The sequence below is a fragment of the Ambystoma mexicanum genome, chromosome 5p (assembly GCF_040938575.1).
Source record: "Ambystoma mexicanum isolate Mex_15411 chromosome 5p, UKY_AmexF1_1, whole genome shotgun sequence".
NCBI classification, from domain to species: Eukaryota; Metazoa; Chordata; class Amphibia; order Caudata; family Ambystomatidae; genus Ambystoma; species Ambystoma mexicanum.
Genome location: NC_090930.1, coordinates 1,144,640,929 through 1,144,667,239, shown reverse-complemented (window position 1 = coordinate 1,144,667,239; position 26,311 = coordinate 1,144,640,929). Strand labels below are relative to the sequence as shown.

Sequence of the window (26,311 nt, the reverse complement as noted above, 5' to 3'; positions counted from 1 at the left end):
CATGGTGCCCGGGTGCCCCCCGAAGACCTGAGGCGTACCTTGTGCACGCTTGCCCCTTTTGTCTGAAGGACGATATATCTGGGATCAAACAGGGGGGCCACCTCCAGCAGACCTGAAGGTCAGCATTGCACAAAATGACCTCAAAAGGAGTTTTGTTAAATTTTCAAAAAAGACCCCACTCGCCCTCCATGGGTAACTTGAACGCAAGGGCATGTCAAAGTTCTTCCGCGGCTCAGACTTCCCGTGGAGGGCAGATGTCTGACCGCATCTTGAAAAAGGAGCAAAGATTACATTTTTTAAAGGCACAAGTCTTAAAAGAGATTAACTAGTGCACGTGGTCCACTAATACAAACTGGTAAAGCTGATCAGTTCAGGTTTGGGTGTCACGCCATCGTTCTTCGTTAAGGACAGCTATTTCATTACTAGGTATATTTCTGAGGCTGTCTAAAAAGAAAGAAAAAGGTTTTCCGCGACAGAGGCCATCTCCAATAAAGGATCATAATGAACTGTTCTCCATTTCACGCTGCGAGGGGAACGTCTAGAGAATGAAGATGGTTTATTATCTTTTCGCATAAAAAGAAAAATGCATTTCCATTAAAAACAGTGATAAAAAAGAACACTTATAAATTTACAAGTACAAAAAAATCCAGCAACTTCTGACACCTTGGGTAATGGCTTTAAAGCGTGGCATAAGGAAAGGAATCTGATTGGCTGAAGGTGGCCGCGTGTTTCATTGGTTTCCAGGGGTGCACTGTTGGTGTGGACTTTAGCCCTGATGTGCCTCCACCCTAGCGTCTTGTGCCCCTCTAGAGTTCATCCAGCTTCTCCTGTGTTGATGGGCCACTGACATTCAACCACCAGGGAAGCCATTTTCTGGGCTTACACAGTCCATGCTAAGGGACGCGCAACGGAGCAACTGCTCTCTTTAGCGGGGTGACGTTCACCTCCAACATCTGCTTGCAATGCCCTGCTCCCTTCTGGATGATTCGACAAAGCTAGTGTTGCTGCCGTGAACGGGCACCCCAATTTTCCAATTGAATCCACAGCACTATGAAGCCTGATAAGAAACAGCAGCTCAGTCGAATGCTTGGTGGCCGGGTTGGGTTGACGCTGAAGTAGCTGGAACACGTGTTTTCCACACCATTTAATGGCCGTCACAATGTCTTAAGAAGTCCTTCAGGAGATAACGGGCATAAGGAAGTCCCTGTTGCCTTGTCAACCAATTTTCCAGGAAAGCCAATGACTTTCATCATAACACTGAGGTGAGAGCATATTTCTTCATTACATTTGAATAACACGCGGCCTTGGGGAGTTGGATCAGCCATCGGAGCAGAAAAACGTGAACACAGCAGTGGGACGTGAGCTGAAAGAACAATATGCTAGTGCCCCCCCCACCCTGGCGGAGCAAGCGGTATGTTCGGCGCCCTCAACCTTCCGCTCTTCATGCTGTCTGGGAAACTGGCTTGGTTAAGGTGTGGCACTGAGAGAACGCAATGATGGAAACAAAATTGCCTCTTGGAAGCTCATAAAATATATTACAAAAAGTCTGCGACAAGAAATCCACACAAGACTGCAACCATGGAACGATGTGAATCTGTTGACTAGAGGCCCCTCCATCACCATAGGCGGGCTGTGGATAGATATAAGGACGTTGTTGCGCCACGCATTTCAAAAAGCGTCTTTTTGGGACTGAGAGGTGGGAAAACAAGGCATTAGGAGTCTTTGTCACTGTCCACGCCACCGTACATGTCCGCCAGTTTTTTAAAGCGAGGCCCCCAGTCGCTGAGGTAATCATAGTCTTGGTCCGCGTCTGTGGTCACAGACTCCAGGGAGCTGAGGGACTCGGCCACAGAGCCGTTCCCTTCGTAGGCATAGGTCGCTAAAGAGTCGTAGGGGGGTGCCGTGGGGTTGTGGTCATTCTCCTTCAGCCTTTGGTTGATAAAGTCCCTGACATCCGCATTATCCTGGCCGGCGGCAGTCCGGCGAGGCAAGAAAAGAGCCTCTGGCACGATATCCCGCCGCAGCTTATTGTCCTCTACGGCTTCTGGGTTCCGCAGTGTGCCGATGTCGAAGGCTTGGGTGTCCTCTTCTCCGCCGCCTTCGTCGTTGTAGCTGACGATGTTGTCCCTGATGTCCTCTTTGGAAACGATCAGGGGCTCTTTCTTCCTCTGGCGTCTTAGAGTGGCAAATAGCACCACGGTCACTGCAAAACAATGAAACAAGCAGGTAAATAAAAGCGGCATATAAAAACTGTCCTCAAGTTGCACGCCTGTAACCACAAAATTGGTATAAGCCCCAGGATGGAGTTTCTTGCCCCCTACGTAACACACAATCGCCAATCTCGCTCATACTGGAGGAACTGCTGTCTGGGTACAACCATACAACTAGGTGAAGGTCTTGCTCCTATGCTTGAGTGGTCGTTGCATAAGACATTGCACATTGGTGGGAAGGAATGTATGCGCTAAGTACGTTTTCTACACAACAAGCAGATGTTGACCACAGTTCATTGGGAGGTACTAACTTACATGAGGGTTTGCCAAAGAAACCACAATCAACATCCGTTGCCAGGATGATTCTGATGCACAGTATCAAAGCCCAGTATGAAGGAAAGGCATTTAATTTCTTCGCTTATCACAGAAGCCATCCTTCGCTTATCACTTTCAACCGCAAGTCTCTCTTAATGCCCTATGTCCTTTTTGCATAATGTCCCACTTCAAACCTGGTAGAGCGGAATGTGTCCAGGTGGCCGAGTCATAGGGTCCCGAGTGCTAATCCTGGCCACTTGGTCTAGTGTGCATATGTATCTTCTGAATACACTGTCATTGCGTCTTGTGCTTACTTACAATCATATTGGGCCTCATTCCGAGTACGGCGCTGACCAATGGCGCTATTAACGCCTTGGTTGACGCCGTACCCGGACCGGCAGCGCCTTGGTGGATGGCGGAATTACCGCCCCATTCCAAGGTTGGCGGGGCGGTAATTCCCCATTCACCAAGGCCCTTCCCCATTCCCAAATGAGCCCCCATAGGGCTCAATGGGAATGGGGAAGATGCAAATAACGGTGACCGTTCATTACGGTCACCGTTATTGGCTTGGAGGCCCCTTTGCGCCCTCGACTTTAACACCTGCTCAAAGCAGGCGTTAAGGGCGAGGGCGCAAAGGGAACTCGGAGTATGGCGGTAAGGGATCACCGCCACCGGTCTCGTTACCGGTGGCCGCTATCCCTTACCGCCATACTCGGAATGAGGCCCATTGTCTGTGTATGGCGCGGTTTTTGCACTTTGGACCTTCTGTGCAGGTCTGAATTATAGATGCATTCTTTGGATATCAAAAAGTGAATCTCAAGATTGGCAAATCTGAATTGTATAAATGTTTGCTGAATACGCCCGTTCCAGGCTAAGGATACGTTTATTCCAAACATCTGGAAACTCGAAGCATACAATTTTGAAACATGCATACACAAAACATTATTTTGTTTAAGGACTATGGAACCCATCCGTTTTGGCTTTTGTGCGGGCATGGGAACAGCTTGTTTCTGGCACAGCCATACCTTCCCATAAAATGGCAATAGCAGGCCAATAGTGCAGGTAACTGGGTATATTATGCCAGTGCCTGGAAAATGCCTATCTAACGTCTATTCAATACACAAAACTGTGAGGTTTGTCAATGTTTATTTTAACCAATAATTCAGTGCCAGCAACAGATGCAAGGACACATACTGCATATAAATCAAATAATGATAATTTAGCATTTGTATAGCGCTATGAACTCTCGACCTCAGAATGATGAAAGGCTTAGTTTGGCCCTGCCGGGATTTGAACCTGTGTCAGCAGGCTCTGCACAGATGTCAAAGCCAGCGCTCTACTCACTGTGCTATTGGACAAGAAAGTGGATGAAGGCACACTTGGTTAAGAGACGTGTATTATTCAGGAGATGCTTTAGCTGGTATATAGCTGCAGTAAGACATTAGCTTTCAGAAAGCTGCCCCGGAAGCACAAAGCTAGACTGAAAGTGATCAGAGTGGGATTTGTTTGGGGCAGGGAGAGCATGGCAGTTGATCAGAGTTACCATAGGGACTAACATGGCCATGGGCAGTCAATGGCTGCGAAAATAACCAAACAACCCCAGAGCTTGTGTGTCCCTCCTCACATCTCATCTCTACCTTACAATCCTTCCTATGACAACTATTTCGGCTCACAGACAGCTCTTTCAGCTCCGCCCAATAGGCCAAACTAAAAAAGCGTTTTTCATCACATTACTTTGAATGTGACTACTACATGACAATACACTAACTTGTCCATGGGTTTTCAACGTGGCTAGCTTATTCTTTTTCCTAATTTGGTGAACTTTCATAGACAAGGTCAACAATTGATTTCTCACTTTTGAATGTTTAGTGTCATGTAACCTCGTCCATGAAAGCTCATCAAATTTGAGAAAAATAAATAGATTGGCTACATCCAAAACCACAAACAGGTTAAGGCCCTGATTCATGGAATATAATGCGTGCTATATCCCTTTAATTGATTCATGGAATCGACTGCGCAGTACTTTTCAGGGACTTGCATGGACTTCGCACAGGACTGGCACGCATCTGCAAGCAGTGGAGTGCCTTGCGCGAGACTCCTCGGAGATTGTGGGTTGGGCCTACTCAGAGACCTAAATAGGAGGTGGAAGATGCAGAATGACGAAGAACAAGGGAAAATGTGGGCGTTCCGAGGGACTGCACGCATGAGGCAATCTCACGCCCACAACTGCACAGTACAAATCGTATTCATGGATCTGACCGCGCAACCTCACATCTTGGAAATTACCATGCAAAGCTCCCAATCTATCCGCCACCCGAAGGCAGGCGTACAGACACCTGCGCATGGGAATCACTGTGCAGAGGGAAGATCGCATGTTGGATTAAGGGGTGCGTGCACAAGGTCAGGGTTCCGATCAGATAAGCAGTGTAGCGAGGTGCAGGCATGGTTTAGTGGGATTTGCACGCATATTTACCGGGAAATTACAACTTTTACGCTACATGGTACGCATTATGTGGGGGTGCTGGGGATTGTTACAGGGGTCCCTACACAGTGTCGCAGGGGTGCTGGCTTGGCTGCAGGGGACCCCATGCAGGATTACAGGGGTGCATGATTTCATGCCCGAGGACCGCGCCCAGGTAGCTATAAGTGGCTGGATCTGCTTTGCTAGGGGCATGTCGGGGGCGTTCCGGCCGTGACTTGGGTATAGGCTTACCTTGCAGGACCAATTCCATAAAAACACAGAGCGCACAGAAAACCATATGTGCACAGGCTCTTGCAGAGTCGTTCTTGGAGCGCAGGCTTTGCGGGATGTATGCACACTTTTCCATGAATCGGGCCCTTAGTGTACTTTCAGGGACAACGCTCACTTTAAATATTGGGTAGCTTCCATCAGTGCCATCGGTAAAGGGAGCCTTGTGAAGTAGGGATGCAGTGTCAGTTACGGTTTAATTTGTAGTGGTGTAGAGGAGCAGACGTACACATCCGCAGGAGGTCCTACCTCCTACATCCCCTGTATTGGAGACATGAGACCGTGCCCTGTCTAACACCAGCTATTTTACCAATACTGCAGCAAGTATTTAGAAGACGGTATCCATTAAGACAACCATATTGAATGCACCCTCGAGCATGGGCATAGGAAATGTGGGGACAGGGGGGATAAACCCCCCCCAATTTTAGGCAGGGGGGATACAATATGATTTATCCCCCCACAATCTGGAGCAAGGGGAAAGAAGGACTCTTTATATTTCCAATTGTGGCACAGGGCATCTTTTAAGAAATGCTTCAAATATATACAGACACCGCTTACCTTCCAGTGAACTGCTCAGTAAGGTCATTGGGCCTCATTACGAGTTTGCCGATCCGGTAACAACGGTCCCGGTAAGCTACCGGGACCGTTGTTACCGGACTGGCAAACTACGAGTTGTGCTCACGTGCCTTTTTGCCTGCCGGGTGCCGACCTGGCAGGCAGACCGGCACCCGCGAGCAGAACTCGACAGATGCACCGGCACCGTTCATGAATGATGCCGGTGCATCCGACCTCCCCATTCCCATTGAGCCCTATGGGGCACAAATAGGAATGGGGAGTAATGGGTACCGGCACCAAGCAATGGGTAATTACTGGGTGCCAGTAATTTCATGAGTTTGGCGCCAGCCATGCCGGTTTTACTGGCATGGCTACCGCTAAACTCATAAGGAGGCCCATTGTATCAGTAGAAAGGGGATGACTGGATGCACAGCTGTCACAACCCCTCCCACCTTTATGTAAGAGGCTGCATGGCAAATTAGCACCGTATCAAGCGTTGGGTGGTAATTGTTATTTTTGTCCAGTTGCTTCAAGTTTTTCTTCATGTCTTTTCTATTTTACAGGTCACTTTCTTCAGTTTTCAGAGTTCCTCTGTTAACCATCTGGCCACTACCTTTTTCAGTATGGGGTTGACATTTTGTTAAGGGTACCAATTGGTCTAATCCATCTGTGATCCATCTGTGAAGGTTCTTTTCAACAGTGTCTGGTGTCGTTTCGTGTAGTTGGGAGGAATCGGGTTTGGTGGTTTTCAGTAGTTGGGTTAGAGTTTCTAGATCTAGCCTTTCCAGTTATTTTTGTTTGTCATTGGTTGCTTTATGTTTATGGGTATTGTACTGGTTAGAGTTCTAACAGTGAATGGGATCATATGATGCTCCCTTCAGATGATTGGTACCAATGGGGAGGTAGTGGAGAGTCCATCACTGCAGAATATTGCATCAAGGGTGGGCCCAGATCTGTGGGTGGGCCCGTTCACCATTTCTTTGAGATGGAGAATTTCCAGGAGTGTGCCGATGGAGTTAGTTTTTGTTTCGTTTTCTTTTTCAAACCAAACGTAGAATGATGATGTCATCATGATTTATGGCTAGTCTGGCTATGGTATCAGGGAATTTTGGGGCAAAGTTAGGATTGTAGATGGGCATTCTCTAGATAAGAAGGAAGAGTAGGTTGGAATGTTCACTGAGTTTGAGGTTGACTAAGAGTGGTTCGCAGTTTCCTATGTCTGTTAAAGGTAAAAATGTGGAGGTGATTTGTTTTTTTTGTGCCACAGCAATGACTCCTCCTCATCTGCCTTCTCTGTTAGATTGTATTAGTTTATAGTTGCCTTGTATGGCTCCATGAGCGATTACTTTATAGTTGTCTGATAGCCATGTTTCCGTGAGGAAGAGGGCGTCAATGTTGCCTTCACTAATGAGGTCATCGTTTCCATTTGGTGTTTTGCCATAGATAGTACATTGAGCAGGCTGCAGTGCGCCATGTGTACTTTGGATGACACATTGTTGGATGCTTTTCCTGGTGGTCCAGTGGGGGTGAGGTGTGTGCATTGTTTGTCTACCAGTTTGGTGGGGTTGGTTGTTTCTTGATGTTTGTCTAGATCCTCTGTGCCTTTGTTGAGGTGTTCCAGGGGCTGTCACACATGAAATGAAAAATCATGAAAGAGTGAGAGATTACCCTTTCATGACTTGCACCTGCCCCCTGAGACTTTTTCCAAAGGCGCAGGGGGATGACCCTCATTTTAGGACATTTAAATGCCCTGAAACGTCCTCTTATTTCTGCAGATAAGCAAAGGGCATCTAGGTTGCGCTCATTCAGATGACCCTTGTGAATATGGCTTCTCCTTTTTTTGGCTCAATTGAGGAGATGTGCTAGCACATCTCACGCGTCAAAAAGGTTTTGAGAATATGACCCATTGAATTTTTCTAATGACACACCCTTGGCATCACGCCACATATATGCCAATTTCTATTCTTTTAGAGTTCAGCTAGGGCGAAATGGCACAAAAAGGGGCACACAAAGGTTGTAGGTGTTGTTTGGTTATTTGACCACCCATTGACTGCCCATGGCAATGCTAATCTCTATGGCCAAGTCCACCCAGTTCCTGCCCCTCCCTAGCCAAAACACCTCCTCATGGGAGCTCTTTGAGCTTGCTTTAATCAAGCCTTACCATCAAAACTTTGCACTCGAAGTGCCTGCCAATGTTTTTTCAAAGCAGTCTTCTGACAGTTAATTACTTAATTGTGAGTTAATTACAAATCAGTTAAATTGCCAGAATTTTGGATTGCTTGCCTGAACACAGACTGTCTTTCCACACACCTTGCACTGTTTCTCACATGGCAATGTAGTGAAACTTGCTTTAAGGATAATTAATCAAGAGGAAAGTGCTATATCATGGCAAAGAGGAAGTATGGTATATAAAGGTATAAAAGGTTATCCGGATTCCGCTGCCTGGCCGGTGTGTGGGTATAGTACTGAAAATGTGCCACATTTGTTAATATTTTGCCCGGGGTGCACCGGGATGAGGAGAGCGACATTAATTCCAGTTCTTAGGGAGTCTAAGATTCGCCATTACAGAGAAGCTGTTTTATTCCTGTTAAGTGCAGACTCTGGTTTGGTTGCATGGGTATTACTTACTGAAAAGAGGGATGTATTTTAGAAAGGGGATGATACTAAGGATTCAGGGTGAGGAATGCAGTTGATCACTATGTTGAGTGGTTTTGAACAGTGCATATTGTTTTTAGATAGGTTCTAAATTGTATCAGTATGGGAAGTATATATTGTGTTCTTGTGGTTCCTGTGGATGCTCTTAAAGGATGGGTTTTATTCATTGTATGTATTATGTTGGCTTTATGTGTTTTATGGATTTTTGGAATCCGTAATAAACTTGTTTGACTTGACTTGGAAAAGAGGAAGTATGGTATATAAACTGAATCAAATGTTTTAAATGATGTGATAAGTTAATTTGGCAAACATTAGTAAACGTTTTGAATTATGTGCACTATATATATGATGCTGTATATACTTATATATGTGTAAACACATTTCTCCTTTTTCTCTTTTGTGTAAAGCTTTTAATGAACTATAACACAATAAAGTATATATGGACATATATTAATTGGAGTTGTAAAGGTGTAACTGGTGTAATAAAAATGTCTTAACCAAGTCTGCCTCCAGCCACTCGATTTATAAGCACTATGCATGTCCTTCATTGAAGTCCTATGAAAAACAATGTTGGCTTCTGTATAAGTATTTGGCATTTGTCAAGCACTACTCTTGGATGCCCAGGTATTTTTCACCTGCTGCTATCAATGGCCAATTAATACCACAACAGCACTGCCTGGCAAGTGCCTTTCCCATGCCTACACAAATGCTTTTTGGCCAAAAGTTGGCAAAGCAGAACTTCTTTAAAAAGTCTGAGAATGCATTTATTTTTTATTTTAATTGGGTAAATTAAAAGGACATGGATTCTGAGATGTGGTCAACGATAACAAACTCCTTTAATTGTAATCTATGAAGCAGGCACAGCATATGCCCAAGTATGCTTTGGGAATAAACATGCTAGAACCTCATATGCAGCACTGCCCATCACTCTGTATGCACCCCATGCAGCACAGCACATACACACCTCTATCAAGTACATCTAAGAAAAGACTGAATCATATTGCCCTGCAATATACATAAAGATATCATGGATCTGGTAGAAATACAAGCAATAGCAAAATCATTTTCTATGGATTCTAAAGGATGCAAAGATGCAAACAATTTTGAAATATCAAAGCCCCCTTAAAACAATTACACTGAGAGCTTCAGCAAGATGAATAGTACTTTGTTTAGTTAAAATCCCTGCTGTAAGATCTCAAATGTTTGAAACTTAGTTTTAGTCGTCCACAAATACTTTATTTCTAACACTGTTTTGACGAACATTTATTTATAATGAGCTTTAAGTATTGTGCTTTTGATGAGAAATCTGCAACTTATTGGAAGTGTGACTGTTTTGAAAGCTATCATTATTTGTTTTTCTTTTTTTTAAATAAATCTAAGAACAAAGAACACATATATTTAAAGGGCTTTAAGGATTGGCACTCGGCCCTCTGGCGGTTTGGATTGGGATATGTTGTGTCTGTTGCCAAGTCCCAAAGGTGTCCCCTGTGCCCCCCAGATTTGATGTGCCTCCTACGCCCCTGCCCTCGAGTTGATGACAGCCTGCAGGAGGAGATCCCTGAAGGAATATGAGAAAGAGCTAAGAAAATGGACTGATGACGTCATAAGAAAGTGTGCACAGAGTCTTGAAATACTGAAGGAAGACAATGTATGGATCCTAGAGAGGAAATGACAAAGCAAAGAATCAAGTGAACCTTAAAAGTGTAAAAGAAGAAGATTACACGTTAGAACATGCTGCAGAAGTCAGAATTATAATGACTATACATATACTGAAACGCAAGATAGATGAAATCATTGTGTAGGCTAGCTACAAGTAGTGAATAGAATGCAGGCAGAGCCGCCATTGTACAGAAACTGGACATTGGTTTCATGAAATAATAAGCCAAAGAACCATGAAGGAAAAATGAAAGGCTGTCGCAGTAGAATAGCAGGTTGTTGGAGCTGCGCTGGGAGGCTGTCTGGCCTGAAGTCAGGAACTGGGAAGTAGAGGTCAGCTATCTACGCTGAAGAGGAACATGTGTGCAGAGGATGAATCCTCTCAAGTTAAGGTTCAAGAAAGAACACAGAAGATGACAAGTCTTAATTCATTAAAACATTTAAAAGCTTGCAGAATGAACGGAATCATGGTCTCTTGTCACATGAGTCGAGGCTGAAAATAGGGCTTGAACCTGGAGTTCCAGACACAATAGCGAGTGCCCTCACTCCCATTCCATTCCCAGGACAAGAATACTCTGCAAGGCCAAGTACTAAGAGAATGTCATGGCAGAAGGCATGGGTAATGAGAGATGCTGGGCTAATTGGGTGTTACTTGAACCTGGGTCTTGGTTTATGTGCTGCTAATTGAATCAACTGTACAAGGGTGCCGTTATAGTCCATATAACAAAGGACCCTACAGCTTGAGAAACCAATGAAACACTGTGTAACATATTTTTCTTAAATGACCCTTATGAAGAAGTAGTCATAAGTTGTCCACCTGATATCTGACAGCCAATAACACACCTAGCTGCTATATGATTGTATATCTAGATGTGTCCCTTAACCAATCCCAACCCTTGATAAGTTTTTCACTATTTGCCACGTAGCATGACGCCATTCTGACACACAAAGAAAGTATACACTTGTATTTCATGTGGAAATCACGGAGAGAATGAGTGTCCGTCAGTTGATGTTCGTTGTAAACTCCCCGTTTTGGAAAACAGCTAATAAAACAGCAACATGCCATCTTCTTGAGTTTGTCCGGTTATTTGGACGCAGAATTATTCTGGTGTAATCCCATCGAGTAACAGATGCACGTTTCAAAGGGCCATAAGCTCAATGGGATGAATCTTGTGCAAAATAGGCAAACCATGTTTCCCAAAAACATGTGTGAAAGTGGAAAAGCACATAAGCACAGCTTTCAGACTCTGCGCACCCTTGTTAGACTCAATACTGTTGGTTAATAATGAGCTGTTTCAGCCTGCTTTGACAGGCCGTAGCTGTTTTTGTTGGCTCACTCCCAAGCTAATAACCCCACGAAACGCTGAGGGCAGATAAAAAGGAGGGCCATTAATAAATGTTGTAGTCCAGTCAGGGCAGGCTGTAATGGCATTATTTCATTTTTAAGTGTTTTTATTGGCATTTGCAATAATATACATAGCAGTAGAGCACGAGGTGTGCTTTATGTTATTGACCATGTGTCGTGTCTGCCAAGAGAACAACAAATAACAACAAACTAACAAACAAAATGAACAGTGATAACAACCTTGACTGTGCACTCCCATGGAATCGTAACATGGTTTTTATTCTGCGTGTTTGGCCCAGAGCCAGGGCCACCCCTCTTCGTGGCCGTTTCAGGGCACGGCACTTGGAACGCACTCGGGCTCATCAGTCTGATCGTGGTATTTTACCTGGAATTTGTGTCCTGTTGGGCTATTCAGAGAGGTTTGAAGTCGGTCGAGAAGATCATGTCCCTCATGAGGGCTTTCCAGGACTCCAGTGTTGAGCTCACGTCATCCCCGCCTCTTTTGTTTCCCTCCTCCCAGGCCCAGGTTTCGGCCATGGTCCATCTTTCCATTTCCCTGATCCAAGGGCCGTATCTGGGGCCTGCGGGCGATTTCCAAGCCATCGCTATTGTTCTTTTCACAAGAATGGATGCCATGTCCATGAGCTTCACTAGATGTTTGATTTTGCCAAGTCTCGGGTGGGTGCCCAGGAGACACTCCTTAGGTGTCCATTCGTACCTTTCCAGTCCAGCTCTCCTGCAGGTTCGCTCGGCAGCAAGCCAGAGCTTCTGGGACCTGGGGCAAGCCCAGAACATGTGGATCAAGTCAGCTTGTTCGGAGGAGCACCATGGGCATGTCGAGTGGATTTTGTTGTTGAAGGTGGCTATCCTATGCGGGGTCATGTAGGTCCTGTAAAGGACATTCAGCTGGATCATCCTGAACCTGGCGTTCCGTGACACCTCCTTCGGGTACAACAGAGCTCTTGCCCATTCCTCCTCCGTGATTTCAATCCCCAAGTCGGTCTCCCACTTCTCTTTCAGGCGCGCTCTTCTGGGGTTAATTCGGTCGTTTATCTGGGCGTAGAGCCTCGATGTCGGCTTCCAGCCGTCACTCAAGTTATACATCTCCTGAACAAGGGGGTGGGTCTCTGGTTCCTCAGGCCATGTGTTCCATTTGGTCTTGGCTACGTGCCTCACCCTCTGGTAAAATAAGAATTGTCCCGAAGAGAGTCCATCCTTTAGTTGCAGCGAATCAAAGTCCCTAAAGGCTCCCTCGTCAAACATGTCTCCCCATGTGTAGAGGCCACAAGTCTCCCAGTTCCTCATTACTGGGAGGTCGATGGGGGTCCTGCACACGTCTGTCAGCATGGGGATTTCGGGCATGTACGGGTGATGGAGGCCTAGTAGTGTTCTAACCCTGTTCCAGACCCGCCTCCCCAAGGTTACTATCATGGGCGGGTCAGGAGGGCCCACCTGCGAGCCCCATATTATCTCCTTAGGGTGCGTAGGCCCGGTCAGTTGGCGAAGGAGGCCAGTCTCTGCGGAGGGTTCATCTGAGAGCCACTTCGTTACGTGTGTCAGTTGTGATGCGAGATAGTATCTCTGGAAGTCGGGTAGTTGGATGCCGCCCTCGGTGTGGGGGAGCGTGAGGATGTTCAGGGCGAGCCTGTGTCTGGACTGACCCCAAAGGAAGTCCCTGACCAGCGATTCCAGTTTCCTGAAGAAAGGCGGGGGGATGTAGTGAGTGATGTTGGTGAAATAGTAGAGGAATCTTGGGAGTATAATCATTTTGGAGATTGCAGCTCTACCCATCATTGAGAGGGGGAGCTTTGACCAGAATTTAATGGACCTTCGAACCCCGCACATTGCTGCTTCGGTGTTGCGCTCGTGGGTGGAGGCTGGCGTGTGCATAATGGTTAAGCCCAAGTAGCGGAAGGCCTCCGGTTGCCACTGGATCCCCATTCCGGGTAGTTCCTCTGTGTCCAGTCCTCTGAGTCCCGCAAGGGGGAAGAAGCATGATTTCTGTCTACTAAATTTTATCCCTGAGTATTTGGCGAAATTATCGAGGACATCCAGTGCTGTGGGGGCAGTTTCTCGGGGGTTCCTGAGGTATAGAAGGACATCGTCAGCATATAAGGAAATGATGTTGTATGTTCCGCCAATGCTGATGCCAGAGTCGAACAATTGCTTCCTGAAATAGATTGCCACTGGTTCCAGGCCCAGAATGTACAACATCGGCGATAGAGGGCACCCTTGCCTGGTTCCTCTTTGGATGGGCCATGCGCTTGATACCATGCCACCAGTCTTCACCCGGGCCACCGGGTTATTATAGAGTATCTCGACCCATCGGATGAAGTGTTCCCCTAGGCCAAACTCTCTCAGGGTCAGGATCAGCCATTCCCAATATATCGAATCGAAAGCTTTTACAGCGTCGAGCGAGAGTACCGCTAGGTCCTCCCTGCTCTCTGCTGTTTGTGCCGCAACATGTTGGAGCCTCCTCAGGTTGGCGGTGGTGTTGCGTCCTGGGACGAAGCCATTCTGGTCTTCATGTATTAGGGACCCTATCACCCTAGAGAGCCTCTTGGCTAGTATAGTCGTGAGGATTTTGCCATCATAGTTCAGCATAGCCAGGGGGCGGTACGAGTCGCACACGTCAGATGGTTTGCCCGGCTTGAGCATTGGTATTATGAGAGTCTCTCTCATACTGCTCGGCAAGGTTCCAGACTCATAAGCCTCCGAGTAGACTTCATGCAATATCGGGGTTAGGTTCTCCTCGTAAGCCTTATAGAATTCTGGAGTGAGGCCGTCCGTCCCGGGTGTCTTGCCGGTGGAGAGGGACCTGATCGCTTCCGATATGTCTTCTAATGTGATAGCCTCCTCCAGCCTGGCGCGGTGTTCTTGGCTCAGCTTGGGTAGTCCGATTTCGTCCAGGGTGTCTCTTATGTCTTCCTCAGGGATTCTCTCGTTGTGGGCGTAGAGTCTGGCGTAATAGCTTGAGAAGACCTCATTTATTGCTAGTTGCGTCCTCTGTGTTGTACCTCCCTCGTCTTTGATCTCTTTAAGGGCCTGCCTTGGGTTCTCCCTCTTACATAACCAGGCGAGTATCTTGCCGGGCTTGTCTGCTTCCTTGTGTGCACGCAGGGACCGTGTGGAGAAGTCGAACTTGGACAGCCTCTCCCAGGCTGTCCTGCATTCTTCCCTGATGTCCTTCAGTTTGGCTTCCCTGGCAGCGGTCGGAGGCGAAGCATCTTCCAGTTGCCTGATCTCATCCTCCTTGTCCTCCAGCTCCTTCCTCAGTTGCCTCCTGATGCCACCGGCCTCGGCTATTATCTCACCCCTCGTTACCACCTTCATGGCTTCCCAGAATGTGCTCCACTTCTGGACCGATCCTTTGTTGATCTGTACGTACTCGTCTAGTTTCCCTCTTAGGGTTTCCTTGAATGCAGGGTCCGTTAAGGTTTCAGTTGGCATGCGCCACATTGGGATAGGAGGCCGCGGGCCTCTCAGGTGAAGCTGTATCAGGAGAGGAGAATGGTCCGAGATCGATCTTCCCAGGTAGTTCGCCGACTCAACCAGCGGTATCAGTGCGTTATCGACGAAAAGGTGGTCTATCCTGGTGTGTAAATCGTGGGGGGCTGAGTAGAATGAGTAGGCCCTGTCGATAGGATGTAGGTCTCGCCAGGCATCAACCAGGAACAAGTCCGAGACCGCAGTGCGGAGAGCGCGAGAGGCAGGGCCGTTGGGGGTACGCGGCGTTAATGATCTGTCTGTGTCTTCGTTCATCACGCAGTTAAAGTCTCCCCCCCACAAGAGGGCGTCCTCCCTGTGGGGTGCGATCTTGGCGCATATCTGCCTGAGGTGGGAGGGTATGCCATGTTGCGGGAAGTATGAGTTGACTATGCATAGCAGGGAGTTTTCAAGCATGCCCCAGATCATCACATACCTGCCCTCTTCGTCCGTCTCCATCCCCATCTGGTGAAAGGGTGTGTCAGGGCTCACCCACGTGTATACGCCGCGTGCGTACTTCGAGTAAGAGGAGCCGCTGCCCTGGCCGCCCCAGTAGTCTGCCAATTTGTTCGCGGTGTCGGATGTGAGGTGCGTTTCCTGCAAGAGGGCAAACGATATCTTCTTCCTCTTCAAGTAGGAGTGTATTCGGTTTCTCCGCAGGTAGGATCCCATCCCTCTGACGTTCCATGTGATTATTCTGAAGCGTGTTGCCATTGCTTGGTTTTAATCATGGATGGGGGAGGCTCTCCGCCCACTTTCTGGGCTGGGCATACACTGCTGGGTGTCATGTTTCGATTTGCTTGCGTGGGGTGGTGGGCTCCAGTTTCCGGCCTTTGATCCTCCATAAATTGGGGGACAGTCTTCATGAGGAGTGCAGTCATAACAAAAACTGAACAAAAATAACCATAACTGGTGCACCCAGCTGCTGCCAAGGAGGGGCAGTGCTCGGGGGCTCTCGTGCTGTCTGTCCCCGTCCGGGTTTCTAGCACGAGTGGGTTCGTGCCGGCAGCTAGCCAGCACTGGTCTTGCGTGGGTGTGTGCTGGGCTCCCATGAGCGGGAGGCCGGGTGGGCCCCGTAGTCACTTGATGTCCTCAATGTAGTTTCCTCGGTGGTGATGTATACTCTTGTGATGGTGTACAGTGCTGGGTCAAGGGCAGTGGTGCCCAGGTGTCGGTCCGTCGCCCCTTGTGCTTTCGGTTCAGTTCTCGTGGGTGGGTTCAGGGGGGGCGTCCGCCAGGTTATTATGTTCCAGCCACATGGTGGCGGCGGCTGGAGTCTCCAGAAATATCGCTCTCCCCTTATGAATCACTTTCAGTCTGGAGGGATACAGCAGCATATATTTTAGATTTAGTTTTCTCAATCTAGCTTTGATTGGGACAAAAGAGTTCCTTGCTCGCTGTACTGACTGCGTGTAATCGGGGTAAATAGTGACTTTCGAGTTATCCCGCTCTATCTCTCCACCCTCTCTCGAAAACTTCAGGATCACCTCGCGGTCCCGGAAATTGAGGACTTTCGCTATGATGGGGCGAGGAAAGGAGCCCGGGGGGGGTTTCTTCTGGAGCGATCTGTGGGCCCTTTCGATGGCAAAGCCCTGAGAAAGTTTTTCCGCCCCAATTTCCTGCTGTATTAGGGATTCTATGTAGGCCGTCGGGTCCGTGGTCTCGGCTCCTTCGGGAATACCCAGTATCCTAATATTGTTACGCCTAGCGCGGCCCTCTGCCTCCTCCGATCTTGCCTCCAAGTAGCTCACCTTCCTCCGGAGGTCCGCCACCTCAGCCTTGAGGTCTTGTGTGTCCTCGACGATGTCCTTCTGGGTGGTTTCCATGTTGGTGACACGTTCCGTCAGATTGCGGGCATCTTGTCTTATAAGTTGGATGTCAGCCTTCACCTCGCCAATTTTCGTGTCAATAAATGTCCTTAGGGCAGCAATCGCCTCGAGTACCTGGTTGTCCTTGCCGCGTTCCTCTGGGCAGGTCTGCGGAGCTGTGCTTTTAGGCGTGGACTGGGCGCCCGGGTGGGGTTTCGGGGTGACGAAAGGATCCATGGTGGCATTCTTGGCCTTGCCCCTTGAGGTAGACATTACAGAGCCTCTGGTCCCCTTTGTCTGTTGTGAGTGCCCGGTCGTGTGGCTCTCCCCAGCCTGCAGCCCGCGGGGGGGGGGGTGGGGGGGTGCCTCAGCAGGCTAATCCGCCTGTTATGTTCGTCAGGATGGGGCGTCGGGCCAAGCCGGAGGGCGTCTTCGGTGTCTTCGGTGCTGGTTCCGGAGCGCGGTCCCCCGCGTGTTGTTGCAGTGGGCCTCGAGTGCCAGGAGGCCCGATATACCAGTTCAGGGGGTCCCCACAACCTCCCCCCGCTACGATCCGGAAGGGTCCCAGCGGGCGGGCCTCGGGTTCGCCGTCCGCCGTGGATAGAGAGTCTTGCCGGGAGGGTCCTGGGCCCCCCAGTGATGTTCTGTTGGGCGGCGCCACACGGTTCGGCTGATTTCACTCGAGCGGCAGGAAGTGTGAGCGTCCGACAGGTCCCGGGGAGAGGAGGTTCAGGCTCTCCCAGGCATCGAGGCCGCCATTTTGGATGTGCCGCTCGGAGAGGGGGGGAGCCGGGTAAAAGCGCCGTATCGGGGCTCCCGGGCTCCGATTTTCGTCGAAAACAGCTGCGGGGCACGGGTCTTCGCCTCAGCTTCGGTTAGGTTGTCGGAAGGGCAGCCCAGCGAGCATGAAGCACCTAATTCAGGATCAGACTACGGGGCTTGGCCGGAGCTCGAAAGTTCCGCGTCCTCACTCCATGAGCACCAAGCCACGCCCCCCGTAATGGCATTATAATGCTGGGAAAGTAGTTCAAAATGCAAATTTGGGACCTAAGTAAAATATACCAGGGAGCGTGACTCACTCGCGCGGTCCCGGCATTCATTATGATGCCACAAAAGAATGGTTAAGTTGAAGAATGACAGAATTGATGATGTCATGGGTGAAGGACAAGAGGTGAGGCATGTGCCAGGAGAAGCAGGAGGAGGTGGAGCCACGCAGCAGAGAGCAAGCACAGAAGTGCATAGGGCGGGCACATGGCTGTGACGATCTTGGAGCGGGGAGAGGAACCCCAGGACCAGGGATGAATGAGGCAGATATTGGGTACTGGCAGGTAAGGATGTATGGGAAAAGGATCTCACGAGAGATGTCGTTGGTTGAGCTACAGGCCCATAATATAGATCACATATGGAAAGGGGAATGCTGGCTGGAAGCCAGAATGGGCCTAATATTGGTAGATAAGGCCCGCTGCGGCCTCATTGTCCTCAATGGAACAGCCAACGTTCCAATGTTAATAATGAGGTGATATGCCCCGAGGTGGTGGGACATGTCCCCATTAGCATCAATGTAGTACGCTACATGGGAGCTAATGGTTTGAAAGAAAAGGAAAGTATTATAGTATTTTCTCTCTGTCAACGGGATGCCTCGCGGCGTCCCATTCAAGGAGAAAATACTACACCAACATGGCCGCCATGGAATCTTGCACTTCCATGTGGCCACACTGGTCCGGGAGCTGACAGAAGCTGTGGCGGCGGGTCCCCGCCGCTGCATTCAGTTAAGTGTGATGGGGGAGCGAGAGGGAAAAACCACACAAATAACAGGGTTGGCAGGGGGAAGATGGCGGGTGGGGGAACTAGCCATCAGGCGGCTTGGAACACGGGCTTACACTAGTAGTGGCAGCCCACGATCCGAGCTCCCTGATTGGCTGGCGCCCCCGCCCAAGGTGCTAATGTAGCTTTTCCCCCCAAATGACATCATAGTCAGTATATTGAATGGCAACAAGAAGATGAACAGGGCAATCAAAAGAAAAATATTTGGACATTTATCCTGGTGAAAAGGGTGTCAGAGAGGGAGAGCCCTTCTGCAAATTAGAGATCGGCCATTTTGGAACATTAAGCTGGCTGTCCTAGATATCATTGAAGGACTCCTGATTACAAACCAGCTATTGGGCCACAGACCTTCTGCTGCAAACATGGCAGATGCGAAGCACCTCGTTTTCAGTATCGTACAATTTTACTTTCTCTTAATATGATAATTTATTTTCCGTAATAATCATTTCTATAGCTTTAGATCCGAAGCATAGCGGGGACTTGGCATAAAGAATAAAATGGCTTCCGCCTGGTAGCATCTTTCGCTGACTGCACCGGCATTAGACAGTACGGCTCTTGCCAGTACCGGGTTATTAGACACGGCGCGGACACATGCCATGGACCTCTTCGAAAAACAGCAGAATTTATTGCAGGCACTAAGCATTCATTCTCGTAAATTGAGGGGAAAAAAGCCATGCTTGAAATTAAATAAAAATGATTATGCAGAACAATGCTGGCCGCGGGCCACTGCCCTCGCCGCAGTTTGCATCACACCGCCCCCCCCCCTCCGTGATTTGCATCTCTCGTCCGCGCCATAGATCCTAACGTAATTACCTCCAGCGAGAAACGAGATTTGCTGTCATTAAAACAAAATAGGCAAAACTCACTGATTCTCGAAGCTGCCTTTTTCTTTTTTGCTGAAGTGCCGCTTTGATAAATTGGCAGGCAAATTAAATATAAACTCACTACAGCACATTCAAAAGTCTACATCATAAAACACTCGTCTTCTGAGAAGCACGCTGCGTGTTGACATCCCTATTTTTCCGTGGCATCATGAAAACGAATGTCTAAATGAACAGCAGAGTGGGTTATAGTTAACCCTTAAGTGCTGGGCTATTATGCATGTCTATGCAAATAGGACGAACATACTCGTCCCCAGCACTAAAGAGGGGGTCCTGCACCTTTACAATTTTTATAGTGGACTATTTGGTCGTGGCAATTATATTGTCACATCATTATATATTTATATACATATACATATATAGGGAGGGGACGATGAGGAGCAGAGACAAGGGGGGGAAGTGGGTGTGCATGGCAGTTTGAAGGAGGGGTGGGCGGACCCCATCAGAAGAAAGAAGAGAATAATTACATGCCAAAGGTTAAATTACGACGACCAAACGAACCAATATAAAAAGGGTGGCGATGAAAAAAAATAGAAACGTTTAAAAGAACATACAGCCTCATTATAAGTCAGTCGGCCAGGAATTAAAGTGCTGCCATGAACATATACTGGCACGTTACCGGAGCGGCCGACTACAGGTTTGCCCGTGGGGTACTTGTGTTACGGTATGGCAGGCGGCCTACTGGCAAAACATGCCGTCATTACCAGCAATGGTATTGCCGGTGCCAGTAATGACGACAAATTCCCTCATGGAGTCCTATTGGACTCAATGAATGGGAATCAACACCGTCACTCTGGCACTTGTAATCTGGCGATAATGCCGCTGGACCGAGTGCCGCAAACGGTAATAACATTTGCCAGTTTCCTGATGGATTTACCGCCAGGATACCAGCAACCTTATAATGAGGCCCATAGTACTGTATCGGGTGGTGTGCTGAATGTGCATTAGTGCAGCAGTGATGGATGATTCCTGAAAAACAAGCATATGCATGCATGGGACAGGCATTTGCCAGATAACGGTACTACCCGACTTTAAGATGCACCATCTGGAAACAATGTGAGTAGCTTGGCATATGATAGCAGTGCCTGACAAATACCTATCAGATACCTATACACAAGTCAAAACTGTTGGCTATGCCAATCCTTGTTTTAAACAGGATTTCAGGGCAAGGAACAGATGTTAGGACATACACGCTGCTTATAAATCAAGTGGCTAAAGGCACATTTGGTTAAGGTTTTTTTATTACACGAGAAGTGCAATTATAGATGCAATTGAGCCATACGGCACACAGTTTGATGTTACTTCTTGATAGAGCTAGCTCAAAAAGATCCCAGGAGGATGTGTTTTAAGGAGCAGGGGTGGAGGTGTAGTGTGTGTGAATGGCCACAGGGATTAGCATGGTCATGGCCAGTCAATGGGTGGGTAAGGAACTAAACAACACACACACACACACACACGCTCTGTGTCCCTCCTTACATTCTATCTTTTCCCCATCTTTTCCAAAATATTAGTTTCAGCTTATTAGGTGGTGATTAAGCACAACTAAAAAGAGGTGTTCTGGGGACATACAGAATGGTGCTCTACAAGATCAGGCAGCATTACACTAAAGTTCAGTTTACTTAGTACCAAACTGCTCACCTCTATTTTCAAAAGACACTTCCGCATTAGGAGAAACTTCAGAAGAAACCTGCATGATTTTATTTCCCGTCGAATCCCTGTCTGCAAATCTTCTAATCGTTCACTGACTGTCACTTGGTACAGTGCAGAAGATGCTCCGATTCTCGGGGTTATGTTCTGAGGCTGGAGGGCATGCTTACTGAGAGAAGCCTTGCTTGTGCACTCACTCACTCGCAGTATAGGCAAGACGCCCCCGAGCACGGCCAGAGAATGGGGCGCCCTTTACCCCGGGGCAGAATATCGGCTGGTGAACTGGTGAGCATTTGGCGATCAGCCCTTGGAAAGCCACTTGAACTTCTTATCCTTTTTAACTTACATGCATATAATGCAACTTTTTGCTGTTTAAAGATTTTTAAACAAAAAACATGAATAACAAGTATACAGATTTAGGGCCCAATTCATGGAATCATTTTTGCAGTACAAAATGACTTTGCTCAGACTTTGCATGGCAAAAATACACTTTGCACAGTTCCATGAATCAGGGTTTGTGTCGGCAATGCAAAGTCACTTTTCAGCAGGGCAAATTCACTCAGAACCGGGCAAAAAGTCCATGAATCGGGCCCATTGTGTTGGTGGTTGTGTCCGTGTGAATGCAGGAGGCTGTTCATGCTGCAAGGCTACGGCGTACTGAACAGCTTCGGAGGGGCCAGACTAGGTGCTGGCAGGTGTTCAACCACTACTCTGGCTCCCAAGTGGTCGAAGTGGGCGGGAGTGGTGCTCCTCTACATTTTCTTTAAAGTTTTAACATTCGTATACTTTTATTTTAGAAAGAAACTGTTCCGGAATGGCTTCGTTTTAAAATAAGAGTGTAGGGAGAAGTTCCAACTTGCACTGCACTGAACGTTCCCTTAAACTGAAGGTACATTTGTTTGGAGGTTTGGATTGCGTGTGGAAGGGAGCGTTGCGATGGGGTTTGTGGGGAGCTCTGGCAGGCTAGCAGGGAACATACTTCCACTACCTCTGAAAGCGCACCAGCACGCTACAGCAACTTTCATCGCAGGACTCAAGAAATGTGTCCACATTTGTCCCACTCTCAGGCAGTGGTTGAAGTGGGTGGGAGAGGTTGTGAGCGGTGCTCCTCTGCTTCTTTTTATAGGTTTCACCGTTACTACACTTTTAAAAAAAAGAGTTACTGAATTTTTTCGTCTTAAAACAAAGTGTAGGAAGAAGTTGAAACTTGCACTTTGGTGCAATGTGTTTGCGGTCACACTGACAGAGGTACGATGTTTCACCAGCAGCCCCGTCTTTCTTGCTTTCTCCCTTCTGGGGATTCGAACCTGAGACTTGCTGGATCAGCTCCAATCTCACATCACAGTGACCTATCCTAGAACTGCTCAATTATGGTTCTGTTTTCTGCTATCAGGTCCTTTTGCCGACACAAAGGGTTGTGGGTGAAGGTAATTTTAAAAAAATTTAAATTAAGGGGGGAGACCCCCACCCCAAAAATATATTTTTTAAACTTTTGATACATTTTTACGGCAAAACTCCAGCGGCATAAACACCCGTCAGAAAAAAGGGGGTCGGCGAAATGACATGGAACATATTTTCTGTGGCCTGCTTGGGGCAAAGCCCATACCCAACCCCATCATATACTTGCTCCCGCAGTAATCAGAATTTGTGTTTTGCATTTAAGAAACCTTACGGGAAAATACTGCAGGCACAGCTGTATGTGTAGTTAATGGGTTGGTGGGAGGCGTGGCTTTAATCTTTAGCATGACCCTTCAGAGGTGTGAATGGTGGGTGATTGGAAAGGGGATGGTGCGTAAATCTGCGTGATGTGGGGACAATGAATAAAGGTAACGGGGGTCCATTGAAGTGCATTTTGCATTTTTTACATTGTGTTTCTTTCAGCCTTTCTACATTGGTGGGGTGGGGTGGGGGTGGAATGGAGTAGACACGGGACACAGGTATGGGGTTTGTGTTGCACGTGGGAGGGGGCATGGCAATGGGGTTTGTGGGGAGCAGGGCGGCAGCAGGAAACATAGTTGCACTACTTCTTTTAATAAATTTCGACCACTTCTCTCAAAGAACGACACTGGGAACAAGGAATTATACCCAAGCTTGCATCAGCTTCAAGACAGCCTGCATCACCTACAAAGCTACAATGTCAGAGACGCCATCAGACTTCACTGAAAAGACCACCATCTCCGAGTGGGAATGCAATACCAGGAGCCAAGGAACACAAGACGTGCACGAAATAAAAGTTCAGAAAACAAGCCATCTCCTGCTATGTCCCAAGACTTCCCATCCTAACATCAGGCTGGCTCCTTCCATCCTGCGATTCAGAAAATAACTGAAGAACCTGCTCTACAAGGAAAACATCATCGAGAAATGAGGACCATAGATCCACAAGACTATCATCCGCTCCTCCATGTTCGAATCTCCTTTTTGTACAGTGCTCCATTGTTTTCTAGCTAGGTTTGCGCTATATAAATCACCTACATACATGCTGAAGTCTATCTCCAACAGAACAACAGGGTATATGAAGAAAGTTAAACAAGGGAGGTGGCTTATATGTCTATTTATGTGATCGTCATGAAGGACCCAAATCTGACTTGAGGGAAGAAAGCATCTCATCTTGCAACAGTCGATGTAGAAGGAGTGAACCACAAAAAGAAGGTTACATATCACGTTGATGTGAGACTGGAGGGCATCATGTGCAAGTGAGCTGCTCATGTCTTTTAGAGATGGCCCGGCAGGTACTGTTTTTCCCCTGAATTTTAATTTGTCATGTTGCGCTCCTGTGTGGGTTTCTTTCAGCTCTAACACACCCCTGAGTGCCTTGTTGCTTACTTCATGCTCCCTGGTCGCACATGCTGATCATGCTCACGACGTTATCTGTGACGATGGTCCAGATATACTCTGTTTTACGGTAACCTGGCTAACAGCCACCTCAGCCCCCATGTTTCCACAATTCTTGCCTGAGGGGTATAAAAGCATTCATGAAGACTTAAAGCCACCCTTAAGGTTACTACTGTACCAGTAGTCCACGATTTGACCATGGAAGATTTTATAGTGTGCTTGGAAATCACTGCTTCTGACTTTGGTCATTTTCTGCTGGTCTATCGCATGCCTGGCCCGTAAACGCATTTCCTGCTACCTTTCCTGGAACTTCTGGCTTCGTTTCACCTGAAATATGTAAATCTTATAGTGCTAGGGGACTTTAATATCCACTTTAACCCTCCTCTTGTCCCTACACTAAATTCTTTTTTTGAGGGTTTTGTGGATCTAGGTTTAACTCAATATGTCACTGAACCCACCCATCTTCTTGGGGGGATCCTGGATCTTATTTCTTCAGCAGTCCTGTGTCGGGTAGTCCGCCCCTTAATGTCTGTCCTTTGGTCTGACCACTCTCTGATCCGCTTCTCAGTACCCCTTGGAGTTTCCCCTCCTACACCGTCTAGAGGCACGGTTCTTAAGAGGAAATGGCATGGCATTGATAAGTCTGTCTTGGCATCTGCAGTGAAGGGTAAATGTCTGAGTAACTTGCCTGTGGATTTTGCTACACTGTCTCAGACGCTGCTATCTACTGCCGATCAATTGGCACCCTCCAAAATCATGCAGCTGCATGGCCGTCCATCACATTGATGGTTCACAGAAGAACTGAGACTGGCTAAACTGGGGCTACGCCAAGCAGCGCGCAAGTGATAAATTGGCCTTCGTCCTGCTCTCAGAAACTATCATCTGGCTATTAAGTCAGCTAAACAGAAATGTTTTACTCTCAAGATTGAAACGGCACTCAATCAACCGAAAGAGCTATTTGCAGTCGTTAAATCCTTTTCTTCTACAGCTCGCTTTCTTCCCACAGCACCTGCTTCTCAGTCACACTGTGATGCACTTGCTGAGTTTTTCCATTCCAAAATTCTTAATATTCACAAAAATATTCATCCCACACAGGTTAACCTTGGTGTGACCGTTGTGGGCGCAGCCAGCTAGCTACCTCTGGCTGGGCTACCTTCCCTGTATTGAAGGCCATTGCTCACCTGAAATCTGCTGCCCCATCCAACCCTATTCCTCTATATATTCTTAAAGATCTCTTGCCTGAGATTATTCCTCTGGTGACCAAGGCACTAAACCATTCTTGTTGCTCTGGTGTGATCCCTAAAGAACTTAAACAGGCTATCGCGGTCCTTCTTTTAAAGAAGCAGTCACTGGATGCCTCTGTTCTGACCCAAATCCCCCCTATCTCTCTACTTCCCTGCTTTATGAAGCTTCTTGAGACCTTGATATCTTCACTTCTTTCCGGGTTTCTTGAGTTCTCCTCTGTGCTTGACCCCTTTCAGTCTGGTTTCCACCCCGGGAGAGTTACCAAAAGTGTCCTAGTTTCAGTATTCAATGATACAGGCAGGCTGGTTGATGGAGGTGGTATGGGGGTCCTAATTCTGCTTGATCTATCTGTGGCCTTCAACACTGTTGACCGCCCCATACTCCTATTCCCCCTGGCCTCTATCAGCATCTCGGGTCCTGTCCTTGCGTAGGTTACCTCTTTTTTGTCCGATCAGGACCAATCAGTAACTTTACCTCCTTTTCTCTCTTCTCTATATTCTCTTTCCTATGGGGTCCCCCAGGGCCCTGTCATGTCCCGATGTTATTTAACATCTTTGTGCAGCCTTTGGATGACCTCATCTGCTCTCACAGCTTCAGGTACTACTCATATGCAGATGACATGCAGATCCTGGTCCGTTTTGATCGGGACCGGGAGGAGGTGTCGTCCCGTCTGTGCGATGCCTGGCCCGGGGTTTGGGGGTGTGGATTGCCGCCAATTGGCTCAAATTCAACAGGGACAAGACAGAGGTCCTTGTGATGGGCGCCTCCTCTGAATCCTGTTCTTGGTGCTTGGCCATTTGTAGTTAAAAATCTTGGGTTCTACCTCTCTGCTTCTCTGTCCATGGTGTCAAAGGTGAGTGCAGTGGCCCAGACTGGCCACTTCTTACTGAGGGGCCTTGGAAAGATTCTGCCCTTTCTTCCTCCTTCTCTTCATCCTCCAGTTGTGGCTTCTCTTTTTTCCAGCAGGCTGGACTATTGTAATGCTCCCTACCTGGCCCAGCCCTCACCTGCAACTGCTGCAGAACCTGGCTGCTCGGACAACCACAACCTCCCCTTATGGTTCCCACATTAGTCCAGTGCTATGGCCTTTGCACTGGCTCCTG

The 26,311-nt window shown here is 47.8% G+C and overlaps 1 protein-coding gene across 3 annotated transcripts in view; it reads right to left on the bottom strand.

The window, feature by feature from the left end:
* Positions 1-537: 537 nt before the first annotated feature.
* The window catches only part of LOC138481457 (cadherin-6-like), a 295,066-nt gene continuing 269,292 nt past the window's right edge, over positions 538-26,311 (bottom strand). For all 3 annotated transcript variants that reach the window (XM_069613608.1, XM_069613607.1, XM_069613609.1), the window contains one exon: positions 538-2,203. In XM_069613608.1, the coding sequence (XP_069469709.1) occupies positions 1,713-2,203 (491 nt within the window). In that variant the 3' untranslated portion in view covers positions 538-1,712. The remainder of the gene's footprint in view (positions 2,204-26,311) is intronic.